At 39.5% G+C, this 19,373-nt stretch overlaps 1 protein-coding gene across 1 annotated transcript in view; it reads left to right on the top strand.

Annotated features, from left to right (window-relative positions):
• The window catches only part of shank3a (SH3 and multiple ankyrin repeat domains 3a), a 135,576-nt gene that overhangs the window by 7,092 nt on the left and 109,111 nt on the right, over positions 1 to 19,373 (top strand). The window contains 1 exon segment of the mRNA XM_084016673.1: positions 17,203 to 17,406. Coding sequence (XP_083872799.1) covers positions 17,203 to 17,406 — 204 coding nt within the window.

Below are 19,373 nucleotides of genomic sequence, written 5' to 3'. Positions count from 1 at the left end.
GTCATTAATGTTGAGTTCTCCCATTGTCTATTTTTTTTACTAATAACTTATTATATCAAATTGGCTACAGGGCTGAAGCCTATCTATTTCACAGGTAGTACTGGTCCTACGAACCTTCTCAGTTAGTCACACCAGCACATGATTTCCTGGCACCCTTCTTTGATACAGTATGGTCTTCATCAGTGGAGCGTAACTACGTACACTTACTCTTGAACTATTGGGGGAACTGATGATAATGATCATGGATGCAACCACTCTGCTACCCCCCACCCCCCCCCCCCCACAACTCTCTTTCTCTCTCTCTCTCTCTCTCTCTCTCTCTCTCTCTCTTGCTTCCCTTCCCTCTCTCTTCTCATCCACACTTCATGTCCTCCTCTCTGCATCCGACTCAAGTCTTACACGCAACAGTGGTTTGACAGTTCCCCCGTATAAACTCACGCACACACACATATTGACATATGCAATGTTGGATCAGTGATTGGTCGGCATCTCTCAGGAAAGACTCCCACATGGGGTGTTGCTATTTTTAGCTTCATTCACAGTGGCAGCAGGGGCACGAGACGTGGCAAGCTTCCTACCTCCATTTCCCACAACGGCCACGAGGGGAGATAGCTGGAGAGGGATTTGACCCAGTGTGACTCCCTTCCTCTTATTCTCATCTCACTTGCCATTCATGCCTCTCCCATCTCTCCACCAGGTTCTCTACACAGGGCGAGGTGGGCACAAAATCAAAATCAGCCTGTGTATACATTCAATATACCCTTAGTTGCTGACATTGCATTGAAGTGCTAAGGTTAGTTAATGTTGTACTACTCTGCTGATGTTAGCTCCACAGGTTTTTACATAGAAAGCTAAGGTTTTAGAAAGTTATATCTCATTCTTACTGGGTAATGAGTATCACTATATCACAGGTGCCACAGGCTCAACGTTTAACCAGGATTAACTCAAAGTCAACAACGGAAAATGGAGAATATCTCAGTTTTCAGACTATTTGAGGGGTCAGTTGCTGCTGATCAGAGCTGGTGCTATGATTGGCCTGTCTTCGTTCGAGGGCACGAGCAAAGGGTCAATTCCCATCTCCAATATGCTGGTACAAGCTGGAGTGCAGTCACTTACAGTCCTACATTGTGGAAAAGAGAAATAACTGCGATTGGGAAACCAGAGAATAAATGCTGTTTTTGGGAAAGTACATTTGGATACTAATAAATTAAATTATAAACCAATTAATGTTCACTAGAGGATATCTAATTCTCATCCAAGTCTGTAATTGATTTATTGATCCACAATCCTTTTGAGTTATCTCTAAATTGTTTCCTCTCTCTGTTCACTTCTTCTCCTTTTCAAGCTTTTTTTTTTTGCCCATCCCTTTCTAGTCGGAGATGAACCTGGGAATTGAATGGAGACACCAATATTAGTCCAATCATACTGAGCTTTTGTTAAAAGTCTGGCCTGGATATTCATTGTGTTTGTGCAGGGGGAACAACTCTCACCATTGTAATATTATCTCTATAACCAAAAAGGTGAGGACACTAGATTTTAATATGAGATTTCTTTTTTTAGACATTGGACAGCTGATGGGCCCACCAAGAGATGAAATCATCTAATTTAGTAATATTTTATGAGATGTAATCTGTCTGACTCTACTGTGGAATTGAATGGTAAGAGCTTCCGAAGATCCTTGCAGTCAATACAGTAATACTGTACTCTCTGCCTTGTTGCCAATGGGGTTAAAACCCCCCCGGCAATTTACACACTTCCAATAAGCTGCACTAATATAGTGCTCTGCTGCATTTCCCTTAACAGTCTCTACTGTTGTAATCATAGTGAAACGAGTCTCTCTTATCTGGCTTATTGTGGCCCTTAACAAAGTAAAATACGAAAAGCTTGAATGAAGCTCGAACCCTACAGCTTTGCAAAGAACCTAATTACATCTCTTAGTCCTCATTTGGTTTTCAAATTGTGGGGCGGATCCTAAACATGTTTGGACATTTGGAAGGAAGGTTCTCCTCTCTCAAGGTGGCACATTGTTTAAATTGTATCACAGTGCTACAACTTTCCAGAGATGATGTACATAATGTTTTCATACCCTCTCGAGCTGCCTGCTCCTTCATCGTAACTTGATTTGGTCACATGGATGCACATTGTGCACTCGGAGGTTGTAATTAGTCACGCCTTATGGAAAAGCTTGATAAGCCACTCTGGGACTTTTAGGAAAAATGTAAAAGATAAATTCTTCCGTTTTTTATTGTGACATGCAGCGTTTTTTTCTCAGCATCTTAAACGATTACTGCAGGTTTGCATGTCTGTGTCTTTCTGATAGTTCATAAACTTTGTGATGACTCCCCGGTGACTGACGTTAACTGTAGATCTTGCTGACATGTTCAGTCTCGCATGTCAACAGTAATGGAGAAGAGGACGTTAATCAATGTTTGTTGTGTGTGCTAGTGTGTCTGTGTTTGTGCACAGACATAGTCACACACTAGCACACACAACAAACATTGATGACATTGAAGTGTCTGACTGAGACTGTTGGGAAGTAGAAGAAAGAACCTACCCTCCACTTCTGACAATTGTTAAATATATTTAATTAAGCTGTGTTTGCGTTTGTGTCACTATGTGCAGGCAAAAATGTATTCATACATACAACACATGTGTGATATGCTACTTGCATTTTTTCTATGAAACTCATATCTGGAGTCTGAAGAGCGGCCCGGCGTGTGTGCACATCTGCATGGAGAGTTGTGTGTGCAATTGTTCAGTAATTATGGCAGAGATTCAAGTGGTTCGTGTGACCCGTGTGAGTTATGGCTGAGCAATCAAATCTGTGCGTTAATGTGTCACGATTAACGTTGCATGGGTCGACATTTCACTGCAACTCAACCATGTGAGTTTGTGAGATGAGCATCAGGAATTGCTCGTCAATTGCTACCGCTATCTGCTCCGCTTCAAGGTCTGATTCACAAAAGATATAATAAATAAATAAAGTTTTACGGCCAAGTGCAATTATCGACGTGGCAAAGGTGTGTGTGTGTGTGTGTGTGTGTGTGTGTGTGTGTGTGTGTGTGTGTGTGTATATATATATATATATATATATATATATATATATATATATATATATATAAAACAATACATTTTATTGTAGCTCCTCATGCTGGACCTCTCAGTTTATGATTGCAGTCATTCCCACATGACTTTCAGTGGTATAGTTTCATCACCTGTTCAAAACAATAAAAAATAAGACTTGTTATTGTTATTTTAAAGAAAAGCAGGATTATTAAGTGATTGTGGAAAAAGTCGGATGAAAGATGAGGAAAGCAATCTCCAAAAGTAAAACAAAATATTTCAGAGCAAGTTTTCTGAGCAAGAGTCTAGTTTCTACTAAGGCTGGACGATTATTCGAACTTTGATCGCAATTTTGATTTTGGCTTCTAACTATCATGAAAACGCTGTAATCGAAGAATAACGAAAAACGCACCTGTGTCGCCTGCAGCTGCAGCAGTGAGTGTAAGGATCATTGTGGAACGAGTGATGGACAACATGGCAGAAAAGCAGCCTTTAGTTGAAAAGAGAGGTCGGACAACTTCGGTGGAGACATTTTCGCTTCAAATCATCGGATGAGGAGAAGAAGGAGATTGTTTGCAAAGTTTGTCACACTGTTGTGTCTGCAACCCAGGGCAATGCGACAAATGTATTTAACCATTTAAAGTTCGGCCATAAAGTGTTCTATGACAAAGTATTGAAGGAGCAAAAGACCCACCGATCCCACGAGTGAAAACGGAGGCTGCGACATTCATGCTAGCTAAGGACATGTGCCCCATCAGTACAGTTAGCAACCAGGCTTCAAGACTTTGGACAAGCGGTATGTGTTGCCATCACGCAAACACTTCAGCAGAGTTGCGCTGCCTGCTTTCTACGATAAATGTTGCACTAAATGTCGCACTAAAGATGTTTCTGCACTAAAGATGTTTCCACTGCAAAGTAATTTTTATTTTGATTCATTATTTTTACATTGGTATTGCTATTATTCATTCACTGAAACCTGAAGTGAAAACACTGGTGTTAAAACCTCAGATTGTAGGAAGTTTTTTTTTTGTATTGCTATTATTTTTTATTATTATTTAGATATATTATTTAATATATTATTATTTTACTTTTTTACTTGTTACTATTTATTTCTGGTTGTTTTTCCTAAAAGTTAAATTTAAAGTTGAGTTTTGGTGGCTCAATAAATACTTTTTTGAAATCAATGAATAATCGTGTTTATTAATCGTGATTTCAATATCAATCAAAACAATCGTGATTATTATTTTTTCCATAGTCGTCCAGCCCTAGTTTCTACATAAATTGACAATATTAAAAACATACATACATTAATAAATATTACATACACAGGATGGAAGTAGTGAAAAGCTAAACATAGTGACGCAAAAGAGCCTCATCACTATTAAGTTTAAAGTTGCTGTACCACAGTAAAGTATTTGGCAAATACATGAGCAAAAGAAACAATAGCAGTATAATGACTGAATATTTTATGTCTTCCAGTTTGTCTTTTGTTCCCAAAGCCCTTTTCCAATATTCTGTAGCATTCGGGAGCATCATTTTTAAATTATTAATACGTTTGCTTTGTAAAATGGAAAGTTTGAACGAGTAATGAATTTCCCTTTTAAAAATGGAATCAATTAAATGAACTGTGGCATTCCTACACAAATGGGGCAGGTATAGTGAGAAGTGTGTCATCAGACTCGATAGTGGTAGAGGAAGCTTAAAATTTCAAAAAGCTTTAACTAACAAGCCCCATTGGCCAATTTGAAAATTTCAGCAAGTTTCCTTGGCAACCAGCTAGGGTGCACTGCTCCTTGGCACACCCTGAGAGTAACTGGCTGCTGATATGTAAATTTCAGGAAACAGAAACTTAAGTGAAAAAAGGTCAGAGGCAGGATAAATATGTCCTGAAAAACAACAACCTTTACCCCTTTAAAATCAGTGTAAAATCTATAAGGTACATTTGGAGTGTTCACTGACTGCAGGAAGCTTTGTGCCACACTTGTTGGTTTTTAAGATGCAGGATAGTCCTTTATGCCGTGATGCTGTGCTCCTACGAGAGGATGCAGAGAATGAAAGTGTACATTTAAAATGCAGTGTGTGTAAGAGAGACCGAGGCAGACAGAAAGCTTGGCATAGACAAAATGGTAGAGAAGGCTGCAGAAGAGTATCTGAGCAATATCTGGTTTTAAGTACCGTGCATTTGTTGGTGTGTGTGTGTGTGTGTGTGTGTGTGTGTGTGTGTGTGTGTGTGTGTGTGTGTGTGTGTGTGTGTGTGTGTGTGTGTGTGTGTGTGTGTGTGTGTGTGTGTGTGTGTGTGTGTGTGTGTGCTGTGCACTATCCATTATGTGTGCAATTTCATGAATAACCCCCCATTCTTCAATCATTTTCCATTAGTGCCTCAAGTCTGTAAACATATTCCGTTAAGTGATAGATCACTTTCTCATCAGTGCTCAACCCCTGTATTTCCATCTGTTTGTGTGCTTCTGTGTGTAACAAATTAACAGATAGTTATTCGTAGTCATGTTAACACCATATTCCCATGTAGAAATGTAGCAGATTCACCACTCAGGTTTCACACTGGCTCAGAGAGGAGAGTTGAAGGAACCTTTGCAGTCACCTGATATTAGTGAGGAAGAGTGCAGTCCAAACGAGGCAAAATGCTGAATATGAAGTGGCTGGCAGTGCCCGCTGACTGGAGATTACAGCCTGCTAGCTCTTTACAGATTCAGGTCCAGGGTTCTCTGCAGATGAAAGATAAGGTTCCTCTGAGTCTCGGCACTTAAAGCCACTCAATTTGAAGCTAGAACTACAGATCTCTAATCTCTCCCTCTTTTCCTGGCTCACTATGTCTGTCACTAATACAGTCCCATTGTTTCTTCTTCTATTCACTTAGACACATGCACACTGCTCCTTTTTTATTGTAGCACCACACATACACACTCTCACGACTCACAAATATCTCGATAATCAATCAATATGCTTAAAACTTGAAAAAAAAACAACAACATGGTATCGCATTCATTATTTCATTTCATTTCATTTTTTTTACATTTGAAAAATTACAATTACAAATAAAACCAAACTCCTCTTCATCCCGGGAAAGACTATCCTCGCATGGACCTGTCGGTCACTGTCGAGGACATCACAGTATTGCCTTCCTCAACTGCGAGGAACCTGGGTGTAATCCTCGACGACCAACTATCCTGCACCCCCAACATCACTGCTGTGGCCTGATCCTGCAGATTTGCCCTCTACAATATCCGCAGGATTCGGACTTTCCTCACAAAGGAGGCAACGCAACTCCTGGTCCAAGCACTAGTTATGTCCCGCCTTGTCTACTGCAACTCTCTCCTGGCTGGACTCCCGGCCTCGGCAACTAAACCATTGCAGCATATCCAGAACGCTGCAGTACGCCTTGTCTTCAATCTACTCAAATTCTCCCATGTGACCCCTCTCCTCCGTGACCTCCACTGGCTCCCTTTTTCAGCCCCCATCCAATTCAAGACAATGGCATTGGCCTTCAAGGTCATCAATGGAACAGCACCCATCTACCCCCAAACCACATGCCCCGATGCGAGGACTTCGCTCCTCTACTTCAGCTGGGTGTTCAGCAAAGTCCCCCTGCTGAACAGCTACTACTTTACTCAGATGAGGACCTAACACTCTTTTTTCGCTCTTACTTTATCGGCAATGATATGTTGTGGTTTGCAAAAAGAAAGAAAGAAGAATAAAAGTATTTTTACATTTAAAAATTCTCATTTGTCTACCATGACAGTGGGCTAGACAGCTTTTTCCAAGTTATCCATGACCATTTTCATGATTATCCCATTAATGGAAATTAACCATGAATTCACACAAAATTATCCACGATCTTTGTGTGTGTTTTTTGTCCTCTATCGTCCCATTCCCAGTCATGGCAATTGTCACCCATACTACCTGGTCCTACATTTTATTGTTTTATTAAAATACTTTGTAGATAATTATTTGTTGGTTGGTCATTGTTCACTATCTAGTAAAATAAGCATTAATACCACTTTCTTTATCACTGTCATTCAGAAATTGCTATTATTATTATTCACACATCTTAGTTTTCTGATCTGCGATGTTTAGCAACATGCCACTTCAACACAAATTAAAGTCAACTCTTTGTATCAATGCACAGCATGAGTCACACATCATTGTCTGTAATTAGGAAAAGTTCAGCTTCAGCGTTTTCTATGTGAATAGTGTCTAGCCTGCGTTCACGCATAGGGTGTCTTTCAAGGTGTCTGATTCTTGATGGTGGGTCATTAATCTGAGTTAATTGAATCAATGCCGTTTCCTCCTCCTTTTCTCAGGGGTATGGTGTGGTTAATTGTTCACGTGTACTGTCAACCTTCAGGTGCTGTGTTTATTTGAAGCTGTGAGATTCGGAGATTGCCTTGAAAGTCCAGTGTATGTAGTAGCGTTTCTGTTTTTGACACAAAAAATGGTGCTGGTGCACATGCATGCATGACAAATGCTAAATGATAGCCTACACATTACTATAAAAATACATTACAATACATGTTTAAATACAAATGTGTGAAATTATTTTTTAGACACTTTTAATGAAATTCAAATTTTCCAGTAAAAATATCAAAATCATATTTTCACTGGACAATTTGAATTAGATATGACACAGGTTATTTTTCCCCCGTAAACAAAAGGTAATTACCAGATAACGGAACCCCTGATAGACCTGCAGTATTTTCCCATAGCCTGCAAAGCTTAAGATTAAGGCGAAAAGACATGCTCATATACTGATAATACCCCATATCAAACAGATGTGTGTTAACTGAAGCCCAGCTGTAGTATGTGATTACTTAAAGGGGTCAGACGGGCTCATTTTACAACAATTGCATGTATAGGCTGACTGTGACGGACACAAATGGAGACATACTGTGTTTACATAGTTTGACGGTGCCAGATGTGTCCTGATGACACGTTCACTTCTCACAGCAATGTTTCATGGTTGACTTGCGGCACAATGGGAGGATGAGAAAAAGCCCAGATAACTTTTGGCGATTTTGTAAACAATTCTACACATCTGGATTAGATGGATTGGCTCTACTACTAAAGAAATCTACAGAAAAATCAATGAAAATCTAAATGGTGATCTAATAGAATACAAACATCTGGATCTGAGACAGTCTGCCTCCAGATTACAAAAAACATACCTGATCAACAATCCTGTCTGAAAATCTCTGTGACACAGTGTTGGTGATGGCTGTAAACAGAGTAGACTCTTATTATTCCTGTCACGGCAGTAGTCCAGTGGAGTTGTTACATGACCGCAAAATAATGTCCCATGGTTAATTGTGACCATGATGAATCTTTACAGATAAGAAGGACAATGGCCAGTGGGTCTTTTAACATACAATCTGATATGAAGTCAGTCATGTATGGACTTTTTAAAGAAACCTTCACTGATTTTAAGAGGAGATTGTTCCGGTTGGTCATGAGTGTTATAAATACACATTACATTTTTCTTCCTACAGAACAAGTTTCACTTAACCAAACTTAAAACACATATATTAAAACCTAGAAACCGCCAAAGATGCTTGTAAGAAAAAAGCGGCTCGAGCCTTTTAAGTTCTTGCTTAAAAAAAGAGAGAAACTAATGACCAACACTTATATTATTAAAGAAAAGCGTTCATTAAAGATTTAAGTCGCAGCATATCATATTCTGAAACCATTCCCTTAATCAAGCAGAAGGATATATTTAGCATCGGTAACTGCTGTTGCCTATGAATATGCTTCCTTGTGTTTGCATTGTTGTGACACATGTTTCTGATGGGAAATTGCTTTGCTAGGTGCCCTGTATTACAATGGATGTTACGTGAAACCCGATGCCGCTGATGCCATGTCTAATATTGCACGGTGTATAATACTGCTCCTCTGACAAGAGTGTAAGATGAGCTCTCCGTGGCTTTAAATTTCAGAAACGTCGTCTAATTGATCGCTGCCTGAACTCGTAAAGCTGATATTGCTTGTTTATTTATAAATCCAGGATAGGCAAGTCGACCATTTGATCACTGTATCTCATTAGAAAAACACCCCATCGGACTGCAAGAACAGGTTGTGTAGCTAGAGATCAAGGTTGAGGATACGGAGGGTTATATTCGGTTGCCTGTTAGATGTTGTTTACCTAACATCTTTGTTAGTAGCATACTGAGAGACGGAGGAGCAGAGATAAACAGAATCGGCAAAGGAGATGTAGAAAGAGACGAGTGAGTCATTTCATGTCTAACTAACATGTGCTACGTCTTGCTGCTCATCTATTATAAATCACTGCTTTAACTGCGCTGTGAACATTGGAGGTGGGAAGATACACTATTAGTTTACATCCCTGTTTCTGAGTCCTGAGTTCCTAGAGGATCCTTGGATCATACAGGTGCAGCTACTATCATCTTGTACTTTGGCCAAGAGCAGAGAGCCAGGGGACGATACCAGGAGAAGAGAGAGGCGGTTAATTTAGTCCGCCTGTCAAATACACCCAAACTCATCCATAGTGGATTGCAAGCACAATGAGCGTATACGTACCATACAGCAGTGGACCACTCCTGTTAAGCTCACCCACAATATTGTGTGGTAAGGTGCTGTACCAATAAATCCAGTTTGCAAGGGAATGAACACATGTTAGCTATACTAGTGATCTGTATTATCCCTTTAGGAGGACTCTTAGCTCTACCCACATCCAGTAGGAGACGCGGCACTCGGTTAATTAGTGCATATGTCATCTGGGCAGCGACAGCCAGAGGTCTTGGGAGATGGAGACGGGTCTGGGTGAGAGTCATTACACTCCATCATCTCAGCTGCTCCTCTCTTCTTCTTTCACTTCACTTCACCACTTTGCTTCGTTCTCCTTTCGCGTCGCCGTCCAATGCATCACCTCTTGCTTAAAGGCAACAACAATGCCTTGTCTCTTTCCATTGTGACTGGATGCCATCTGCACCTTTAGAGATACTGTAGTAATTTCCCGCCCCATGCATCACCCGCGCTCGTGTAATCACGACCAAGCACACGCAAACGATGCATCTTAATTAGTGAGGCATATCTGGGAGCCATGTTTGGAATTCAGATAGGGTTTGCTGTAATGTGTGTTTTTGTTTGTTTCCTCTAAGTCGACCCGTTTGCACTTATTTGAACTTGTGTTGACGCTCGCATGTAGTTGCATTTACTTTATATCCCACTCAACAAAATCACTCCAGCTTTACCCGCAAGCACTTTAACATTCTAGCATAATGCATTTCTCCATATATTGCTTTGCAATATGTCATTTCTGTGACATTACAAAACGGAATATAGCATACTTATACAATGTTTTTCCTCACATAACTGCAAGTTGCCCCTTCGCTTGTGCTCTTCTGTCAACAGTCTGTAGAATTGTTGGAATTAATACATTTGTGGTTCTTAGAGGCATAAAGAGAGATTAACACCTTCAAACCTAATTAGCTTTACCCTCCAAATGCCCAGTGATCAGTCTAGCTTCTCAGCCCATCTAATATGGTGATTAATTGAAAAGATGCGGCCTCCTTTTTCTTCCTTCATAGGTCCTTTGTTCATTGTCACAAGTGTGACCTACAGTTTTGTCCCTCACCTCCTCCCTCAAGCCCCCCACGCTCATGTCCAATCATCCGTCACTTATGTCTCTAATTTAAACAGGCAAAAGATCAAGCTCCGTCCCCAGATTAAAGAGTGTGAAGACAAGAGGGACACTGACGAGAAGGATGTCGTACCCCTGGGCGTCTGATATCAACCAGTGTGTGAATGAGTTTGACATGGCGGGGCATTGATAAACGCACAAGGCCACACTGGCTGCACATGTAAACAAACAGGAACATGACCAACAGATGACATTTGGCAGGATAACGTGATTCATAATTTCTTGTAAAAGATTGTGGCTCAAGTGTCGTGACCAGCCGCGTCTCTGCAGTGAAGCACACACTTATGCCTGCTGCAGCATCTTTTTCTTCTGCTCTGATACTCTTATCTTGAAGTAAAAGAAGAAAAAAAAGCTTCAGCTCTCCTTAGTTTTTATTTCTTTATCCTCTTCCGAGATAATTTCAGTGTCAGAGGAGTATTAGAGTACCAAGACTGCTTGACTCTGATGCTTTCGTGGACTGTGCAGAATTCCGACCTATTCTTGTCTTTACAATTTAAATGATAGAAATCTAAAGAGGACATTTAACCATAATATTCAGAATCCAGGGCTGCAACAAACGATTAATATGTTGATTATTTTGCTGATTAAAGAATTATGTCTATGAAGCATCAAAACATAATAAAAAAATAAATGGCCGTACCAGTTGCAAATGTCTTCTTTTGGCTGACCAACAGTCCAAATTCATTTTAGCAGCAAATCAATGATACATTTTCTTTAGACCAACTCATTTATTCATTAAGAATTTCAGTAGAGCAACTCCTCTACCGGTTACAGTATGACATTATGATTAAGTTAAGCTAATAAATATATAAATACTGTTGATGACAAAAATCAGACCAGATCATCAAGCTTTGAAGCTGATATTGCAGTCCAGACAATATGATTTAATTGATTTATTTGTACACTGCTGATGAAGTGGTATAAACTGCAGTTCAGGTAGTTGTCAAAGCAGACACAATATAGGTGGAATTAATAATATAAATGATGGTTGGCCATGCTCACTCACTCAAAAATACTATTTATTGGAAATAAATACGTACTATATGAGAGAAGTTACGACTGTTTATGTCTGTGAACATATTTTCATATCAAAGTCCTGAAGTTAGTTTCTAAGAACTAGAAGAGTGACAACTTATTTTTTTGGCACAGAATTTCAATGACAATAAATTAAATCCATCCTCCACTATCTTGCTCTTCTCTCCGACCCCCACAACCCCCCCCCCCCTCTCTCTCTCTCTCTTCTTCTCTCACTCTCTCTCTCTCTCTCTCTCTCTCTCTCTCTCTATCTCATGCTTTGAATTTGATATCCAGTCTGACTGGCTCTGCATTGCGGTTCAAAGGCACAACTCTTGTAAAAGAGAGAATAATTCATAGCTTTCATTGAGCACTCTGGGACACTTTGAAGGAATACCCTTGTTTTCAGGAACCACAGCAAAACAGTAAAACTCCTGTAAAAGACAAGAAAGAGGTAGATAGACTTTTTTTAATAGAAAGCAACATCATTTGATCATTTGATTTATTCCTTCCACTATTCTTGTCGTCATTAATTGTAAGGGTGTAATAATATACACAATTTACAGTTCAGTACGCACCTCGGTTTTGGATCACGGTTCGGTACGTTTTCGGTACAAGAGGGTAAACAAAGAAAATGCAAAAATAACTTTTTTGTTTTATTTTTTAATGCCATAATTCTTACTTCAATTCAGATACTGGTATATTGACATTAGAAAATCAATAAATAACAAAAATAAATCACAGAAATGTAAATGTGACCCCATTTTCTACGGGGATACAAATAGAAGTCTGATTCTGTAATCCTCCATCATAAGACTCTAACCTTTTGATATATTTTTGAACTAGGTTTTGACATACGCTTATCACTTTGGCATAACCAACAAACATGCACGTGATACTAGCAGGGCGGAGGCACTTCAACCATTTATTCTGTATCACTATATAAAGTCTACAATCAAGTGTGGTCACCTATACACACACACAATTTAGTTAGCATCGTTTTTTTTACTTTGAAACGGTCTGAATCTGCAGTGGGAGGCTGCCTGAATGCTGTAGGGGAGTAAGGTTAACCCTCAAAATGTCTAAAGTGTATACATACATGTATCAAGCAAAACTTTCAGGGTAAAACTTGCGCTGCAGAATTTCTTTTTTACGTGTTCAAGTAGAAGACACAAACAGCTGTTTGGTTCACAGGGTGTACCGAAAGGATGTCGCATACTGAACCAAACGTCCTGTACTGACAATTTCTGCTGCGAATATGTGTAATTATTTGTCACTCTAGGCTTTGCCGTTTGTTCTTCTAGATATACGAAAACCTTTCAATAATATAAATCAAATCAATGATTTCAAGACAAGGTCATAATCATGTCAAATGTTTTTATGCCTCCCTGCAGGCGATAGCTGTGGCCTGATGCATTACATCCAACTGTCCAACCCATTCTCATTAACTTTGAGCAAATGGATGATTATCTTTTACACGTCCTCCTGGACTCAAGGTTGAAGTAACTCCAATTTGGTGGTCAAAGGTCACAGCTATTGTATTGTATTCAGGAACGCCTTGAGTAGTAGTTGTGCCCCGTGACTTTCAGGTAATTTGTAGAGTAATTTTTTTATTAATTGGTGAACTAGTGATATAATTGATCTGAGACCCCTAACTAAGATGGATAGATGGATGGACAGATGGATAGATTTACAACTTGCTCTGTGTAGCACATTTATCCAATAGAAATTGCCAAATTCTAATGACAGTACATTTTATAACGAGGGGTAATTGAGTCAAAAAAATAAATAAAATCTGGCAATCCTGAATCAATGAAGTATAATCATGCAACGTAACTACCTCTTCTTGATTTAAAAATAGATAAACTGATCCTAAACATGGTAATTTCAGTCAGTATTTGAGTGTCACGCCCCAACATAGTTGTGTTATGAAAATGTAATTAGGGTTAAATCATTAAATGAAAGTTATTGTCGATGCTTCATTGATTACCAAAACAGTGTCTGTGCTGTACAAACAGGTGTGAAGAGGTGCTGGCAGGAAAGGAGACGTGACGCAGTGGACGAGTGCACAGCATACTATATGAGGTGCAAGGTCTCAGGGTCGCATTCAAGTCGTCGTTACACAAACAGACACAGTGACACAGAACAAGCTTCTATACTGATAATAATGCCTGATAAATATTGCTTGATTCACTCACAAGAAGCCAGTATGTGAACCTGTTATCTCAGGAAAGGATGCATGGTGCAATGGAGTGCCAAGAGATTTCACATACTCAGTATGCCAGTATGCCAGTGGGGCCAATTTTCTGTTTTCAAATTCTGTAGCCTTAGTTGTGTTATTTTGTCAGAAACTAGGCTTAATAATACTTTAAATTAAGCTATATTTTGCCAAGGTAAAACTGGCATGGCCATTTTCAAAGGGGTCCCTTGACCTCTCACCTGAAGCAATTCTGTTCTATGGGTTCCCACGTCTCCCCTTTACAAACATGTCCACCTTTTTGCATACAATACAAAAGTCTTAATGTTTGGCTATTTAAAAAAGTTTTTTTTATACTGGGTTCCCTGAACCTATTGAAATTGCATAAACTTGAGGTTTTTGATTCCAAATTATAGCGTGAATTTATCCTTGGTGTTCCTCAAGGTCTTGCCATCTTAGTATTTTGGAGGGATATTTGATCACAGCTGTCTGTCCATCTGTATGTCTGTAGCAACGTGAAATTTCAGGCACACCTGGAGAGAATTTGGTCATAACTTATGAATTAACATGCTTATTAAGATATTGTACACACATTTATAAAATCATCATGTGATGAGATATATCATTGGACAGATATGGATGTAAACTGCAATATGACTTGGTTGGTGGAGGTATACAACAGCAAGGTCGGCGGCAATTCTAATTATTTCTGATTTATGACTGGAACAAATTGACACACTGTGCTGAGCTGCATCTCAAATAAATCTTCAGGTTCCCTGCTCTCAGATGATGCGCCACTTCTATGTGACATACATACTGTTACCTTTGTTAGAGATTATGGGTATTGGCTTTTGTTTTTGAGGTAGATGTAAGAGGGTTGACCTTCAGCAATGTGCTTGTGCTGAATGCAGTGAGAAATAATAATTCTGGTTAAGGATGAAAGCCTAACAAACCCAACTAAACCAAATATTAGGTATTGCATTAATGTACTTCTTTGAAGTTACAGATATGTGTATTTGTGTGTTTGTTTTCAGTCATTGCTGTGCGGCTGTAAGTCTCTCTGTTTTGACAAGACGGTCCCATGTGGCCTTCTTGGTCTTAAGTCTTTATTCTCTCTGATCCTCTATCGTCTCTCAGTGTAATGAAAAAGACAACATATCTCAAGTGAAGGTGCAGCTTTTCAAAGCTATATTTGATGTAAGTTTTGTGACATTTTGGGAAAACATCTTGATATCGCTTGTGTTCTCTAGGTTTTCAAAGTAGTGAAAGTGCATTGCAAAACTAGAGAGTGGAAGAGAGTTGTAGTTTGGATATCTTGCTGATCATCTTTCTCAATGTACCTGCATGCATCTGCAATCAAGTTCTAATAGATATAATAGAATTGAACACAAATATCAGAAAAACTTCAATAATAGAAATAATATACATATTTTCATATGTACATATTTCAGTATCACAACACTCTTTTTCATATCTTTGCAGAGAATGCGTAGATCCTCATTGGCATCAACAAGCTGCTGTACTATACAAATACGTATGTGCCAAAAGACTGGATGTTCCATAATATTTGCCACTCCTTCACCCAAACATTATGTCTGCTTTAGTGCCTGATTTTGTTTAAAGGAATACTTCACTGGTGCAAACATGAATCTGTATTGAAATTGGGTAATATATGTAGTTGAAATGTAAAATACATTTAGAATTTGGTGCCTTCTTGACCGAGAAAAGTCGGAGAGTGACTTTTTGGCGTATGTGGATGGAAGACAAAAACTCTGACAATGCTCAGCTCCGCTGGCCCCTCCCACTGATCTGTCCCCCTCACCAGTCCCTTGCCGGTTTGCACTCACACATCACCGTCTCAAAGTCATCAACAAGAGAGAACAACACAGAGAACATGACTGAAACTTTACTGACAAATCGCATCTGCACATATTTCTAGTAAACACTCGGCCTCTGGATCGGCCTATTTGAGTGCTCTGGACCGCCGGCTTGTTCCGTTCGCCACTGGACAGCTTGTTCCGCTCGCCGCTGATGATAAAATGACGATATTTGCATCATCGGCGGCTCTTTTTCAGAATAGAAATATGGAGATATCCCGCCTCTGGCAAAAATGAGGAAATGATGCACGAATATTCAAAAATACAACCGGGTTTCTAACGATACAAAGCTTAATGCAAATGGGTGAAGTATTCCTTTAAGGTTCAAACCGAGACCTACATACTATATCATTCTTTTCTTTTTTTTTTTAAATGTGAATATATCAAAGGTCACAGTTGTAGCAGCTGTTAGTAATAATGAATAAGAATTGTGAATGCTGTTTTGTCTTTGCACCTACAGCGATAGTAATTAGTTGTGCTGGATTGTGTCTGAGTGTCATAAACATAGTGATGCTGAACACGATAGGAGTTGAGGTGCTGAATTGATATTGCAGTAGGCAGTGATTGATTTACTACTTGTGGGTTTTGTACACACACACACACACACACACACACACACACACACACACACACACACACACAGTCTCTCTCTCTCTCTCTCTCTCTCTCTCTCTCTCAAGCTCCACAATGTGGTAGCTAGAGGGAAGTGCTCTGCCTAACCACAATAACTACAGTGCTTTACAAGTTTGACCTTTCTCTTTCCTTAATATCTGTATAATTTATGGAAAAGAGCGTATCATTACGGTTACATGTCAGTCTATGTCATATATATGCAGTTGTTTATCAGAATACAGAAGTCCTGCAGGCATCCATACAGTAGTAGAACTGTTTCATTTGGAGACATAGCTACTGCAGCTATTTGTGTAATGCACATTGACATGTAGGCTTGAATTTATGTTGCTGCAAAATTTGTCAGTCCAGTGTTTCTGGAAGAGCTTTTGCTTTATGATTGTTTTGTTTGTTTTAGTATGATAAGTAGCCCAGGCTTTCAGAAGGTTGACCTTTTGTGAAAAGTAATTGATAATGGTAAAATTCTACCATACCTATGTGAATTGCTTAATAAAATATATGGCTTAGCTTCTCCCCAAGGCATGACATTGGAAGTTCAATAAAGTCCTCTGTAATGAAAGAAGGCACATTTAATATTCCTCACAGAATCACAGTACCTCAATGTTGTATTTATGTGACTCGGTAAAATGTCACTCTTCAATCTCTTGCTTTTACTTCACCGAGTGAAGTGCAATATGTGATATTTAGAAAGAATATTGTTGTGCTCGGTAAGTGCTTGACCCTCTCCCCTCTTTTTGCTCTTGTGTCTGCAGAAATGTATGAAATTCAATGTGGATGCTCCGATCTGGCTGTCCAAGCAGCGGATCCTGTGTACTCTCAACCAGAGCCTGAAGGATGTACTCAACTATGGCCTATTCCAGCCAGCCTACAACGGCAAGGCTGGCAAGTTTCTGGATGAGGAGAGACAGCTAAGGGAATACCCCTTCCCGTCCATCGCTCCTGTACCTTACCTGGAGGTAGGTATGGATCATGTGTATGTATGAGGCTTTAAGGGGTGTTTGGAGAAGGGAGAGCAAGAGGTGGAAAAAGAAGTGGTACAGTACATGCCATCACACCATATTTCATTCTCCAAATAACGGAGAATAAACCACATCATAATTCCTATTTGTAACTTTTACGATTAAGAATCGATATTCCCATTCCAAAGCTTTACATTTGCTAGTTTTGTCACAACAGAGTAATCTTCCTCAAAAAAGGCAAACGTTTGGGTGTATTTTGGATTCATTTTGTTAATAATTAGCGCTGGATAAGATTGGATGAATACTATGCACACCCAGAGAGTGGCAATGGCAAACACTGAGCACCAGGCTCGAGCACTAGCAAACAAAGTTAGTACATAATATAGTAGAACATAGAGCATATCGCTTATCATTGCCAATAATTGCATATCATAATTAATGATAACTGCTAATAATTGCACTGCTTTGCCCACTTAGTAATCCAGCCTTGGAAATAGAGAGGGAGACTTAACAGATACAGAAATAATATCATGTCAGTTTATCATATAACAACAGGATAAGGGTATAAACAGCCCCCCAGTATTCAACAACTATTTTAATATGACCTTTCAGGGCTACTTTAGTGGTGGCTCAGGTCATCTTCTTCTGATATAGACTCAACACACTATACCTGTTATAGTTCAAACTTCTCATAATTTATTATTATTGAAGAGCATCTTAAGTCTTTTTGAAGTTGTCCAAATGTGTGTGTATCCATCACACACACGTACATAGGCTCACACCACATATTAGTGTTGGGGTGCATCTTTGTGCACATACCCATGTCAGTCAACTGTAGCAGCAATAATACAACGCTCAGTGACAGTGTGCTGTCTGCGTTGGCTGTCATCCATTGGAGGTAATTGTTGTGCTTGTCCATCATGGTTTTTGATCTGAGAGGAACGCAGGCGTTTTTTTTCTGAATGGCCATCTTTGTTTTCAGTGTTATGATGTGTCAAGAAATGAGAAGCATAATGCAGATTTATTTCCACCTTGAGACTCAGTTTAATATCAATCTCTGATGCACTGGGAAAAAACTGCTCTTATTATTAACTGCGTTATTACTTGTGATGTCCCAGATTGCTTTTTAAATTGAAATATATCGCTTTACTAGAAAAAGAGTTCACCATGTTTTCTTTGGAGGGGTATATCAACACTAATGGATATCAGATGTCTCTGCCTGCGGATCAATATCAGTGGAATACTGGTTTCTGCAAGTGGGAAGTGGTATATGTCAGGAAGATAAGGCCATTTACAAGTGGCATAATGTTATGCCAGCACAGACACATGCCATCTCAGGCAAACGCCATTAAAACAACAGAAGTTACCTGTTACCTGCATTGGTTTCACCTCTACCTTTAAGTCGATGGTTGCAAAGGCTTACAACCTAGCTGAATAAGTGTGGGCTCCGATCAGTTTCTGTGTGTGTGTGTGGATGCTACTACTGTGTCGGAGCACTGTGGTTGTCATTGATTGGCCAGCGGTTATCCCCTGAGGCCTGTGGTGTACAGAGATGATTGACAGGTTTGGATTAGCAGCTCAAAACCGCTCTGCTCTGTCGTGGATTTACCCTTTTGGTGAACACCACACATCAGTGGAGAAACAGACGTTCACACACATGAATGGTCGCATGCAGGTGTGCACACACACACACACACACACACACAGACCTGAAACATATTGCAAATCCTGGGAAGTGAAAGTTATCATTTTTTAAAGCTATTATAGCTGTCAGTGTTCAGTGAAACCTGTCCATTGAACAAGCAGCTTGCAACACACCTAATGAGTGATCTGGCTTTTGACATGTTGGGAAAGTAAACGCAGCTTGCTTATTGAAGTGAAAGAACACATATGGTCCAACTTTGAAATAATCCATTAAGGTAATGTGTAGTTTCTACCTTTCATTACCTTTTTACATTTTTCAC

This window comes from Eutrigla gurnardus (genome assembly GCF_963514095.1).
Source record: "Eutrigla gurnardus genome assembly, chromosome: 9".
NCBI classification, from domain to species: Eukaryota; Metazoa; Chordata; class Actinopteri; order Perciformes; family Triglidae; genus Eutrigla; species Eutrigla gurnardus.
Note: the sequence above shows the minus strand (reverse complement) of the source record. Positions and strands in the feature narration are given on the sequence as shown.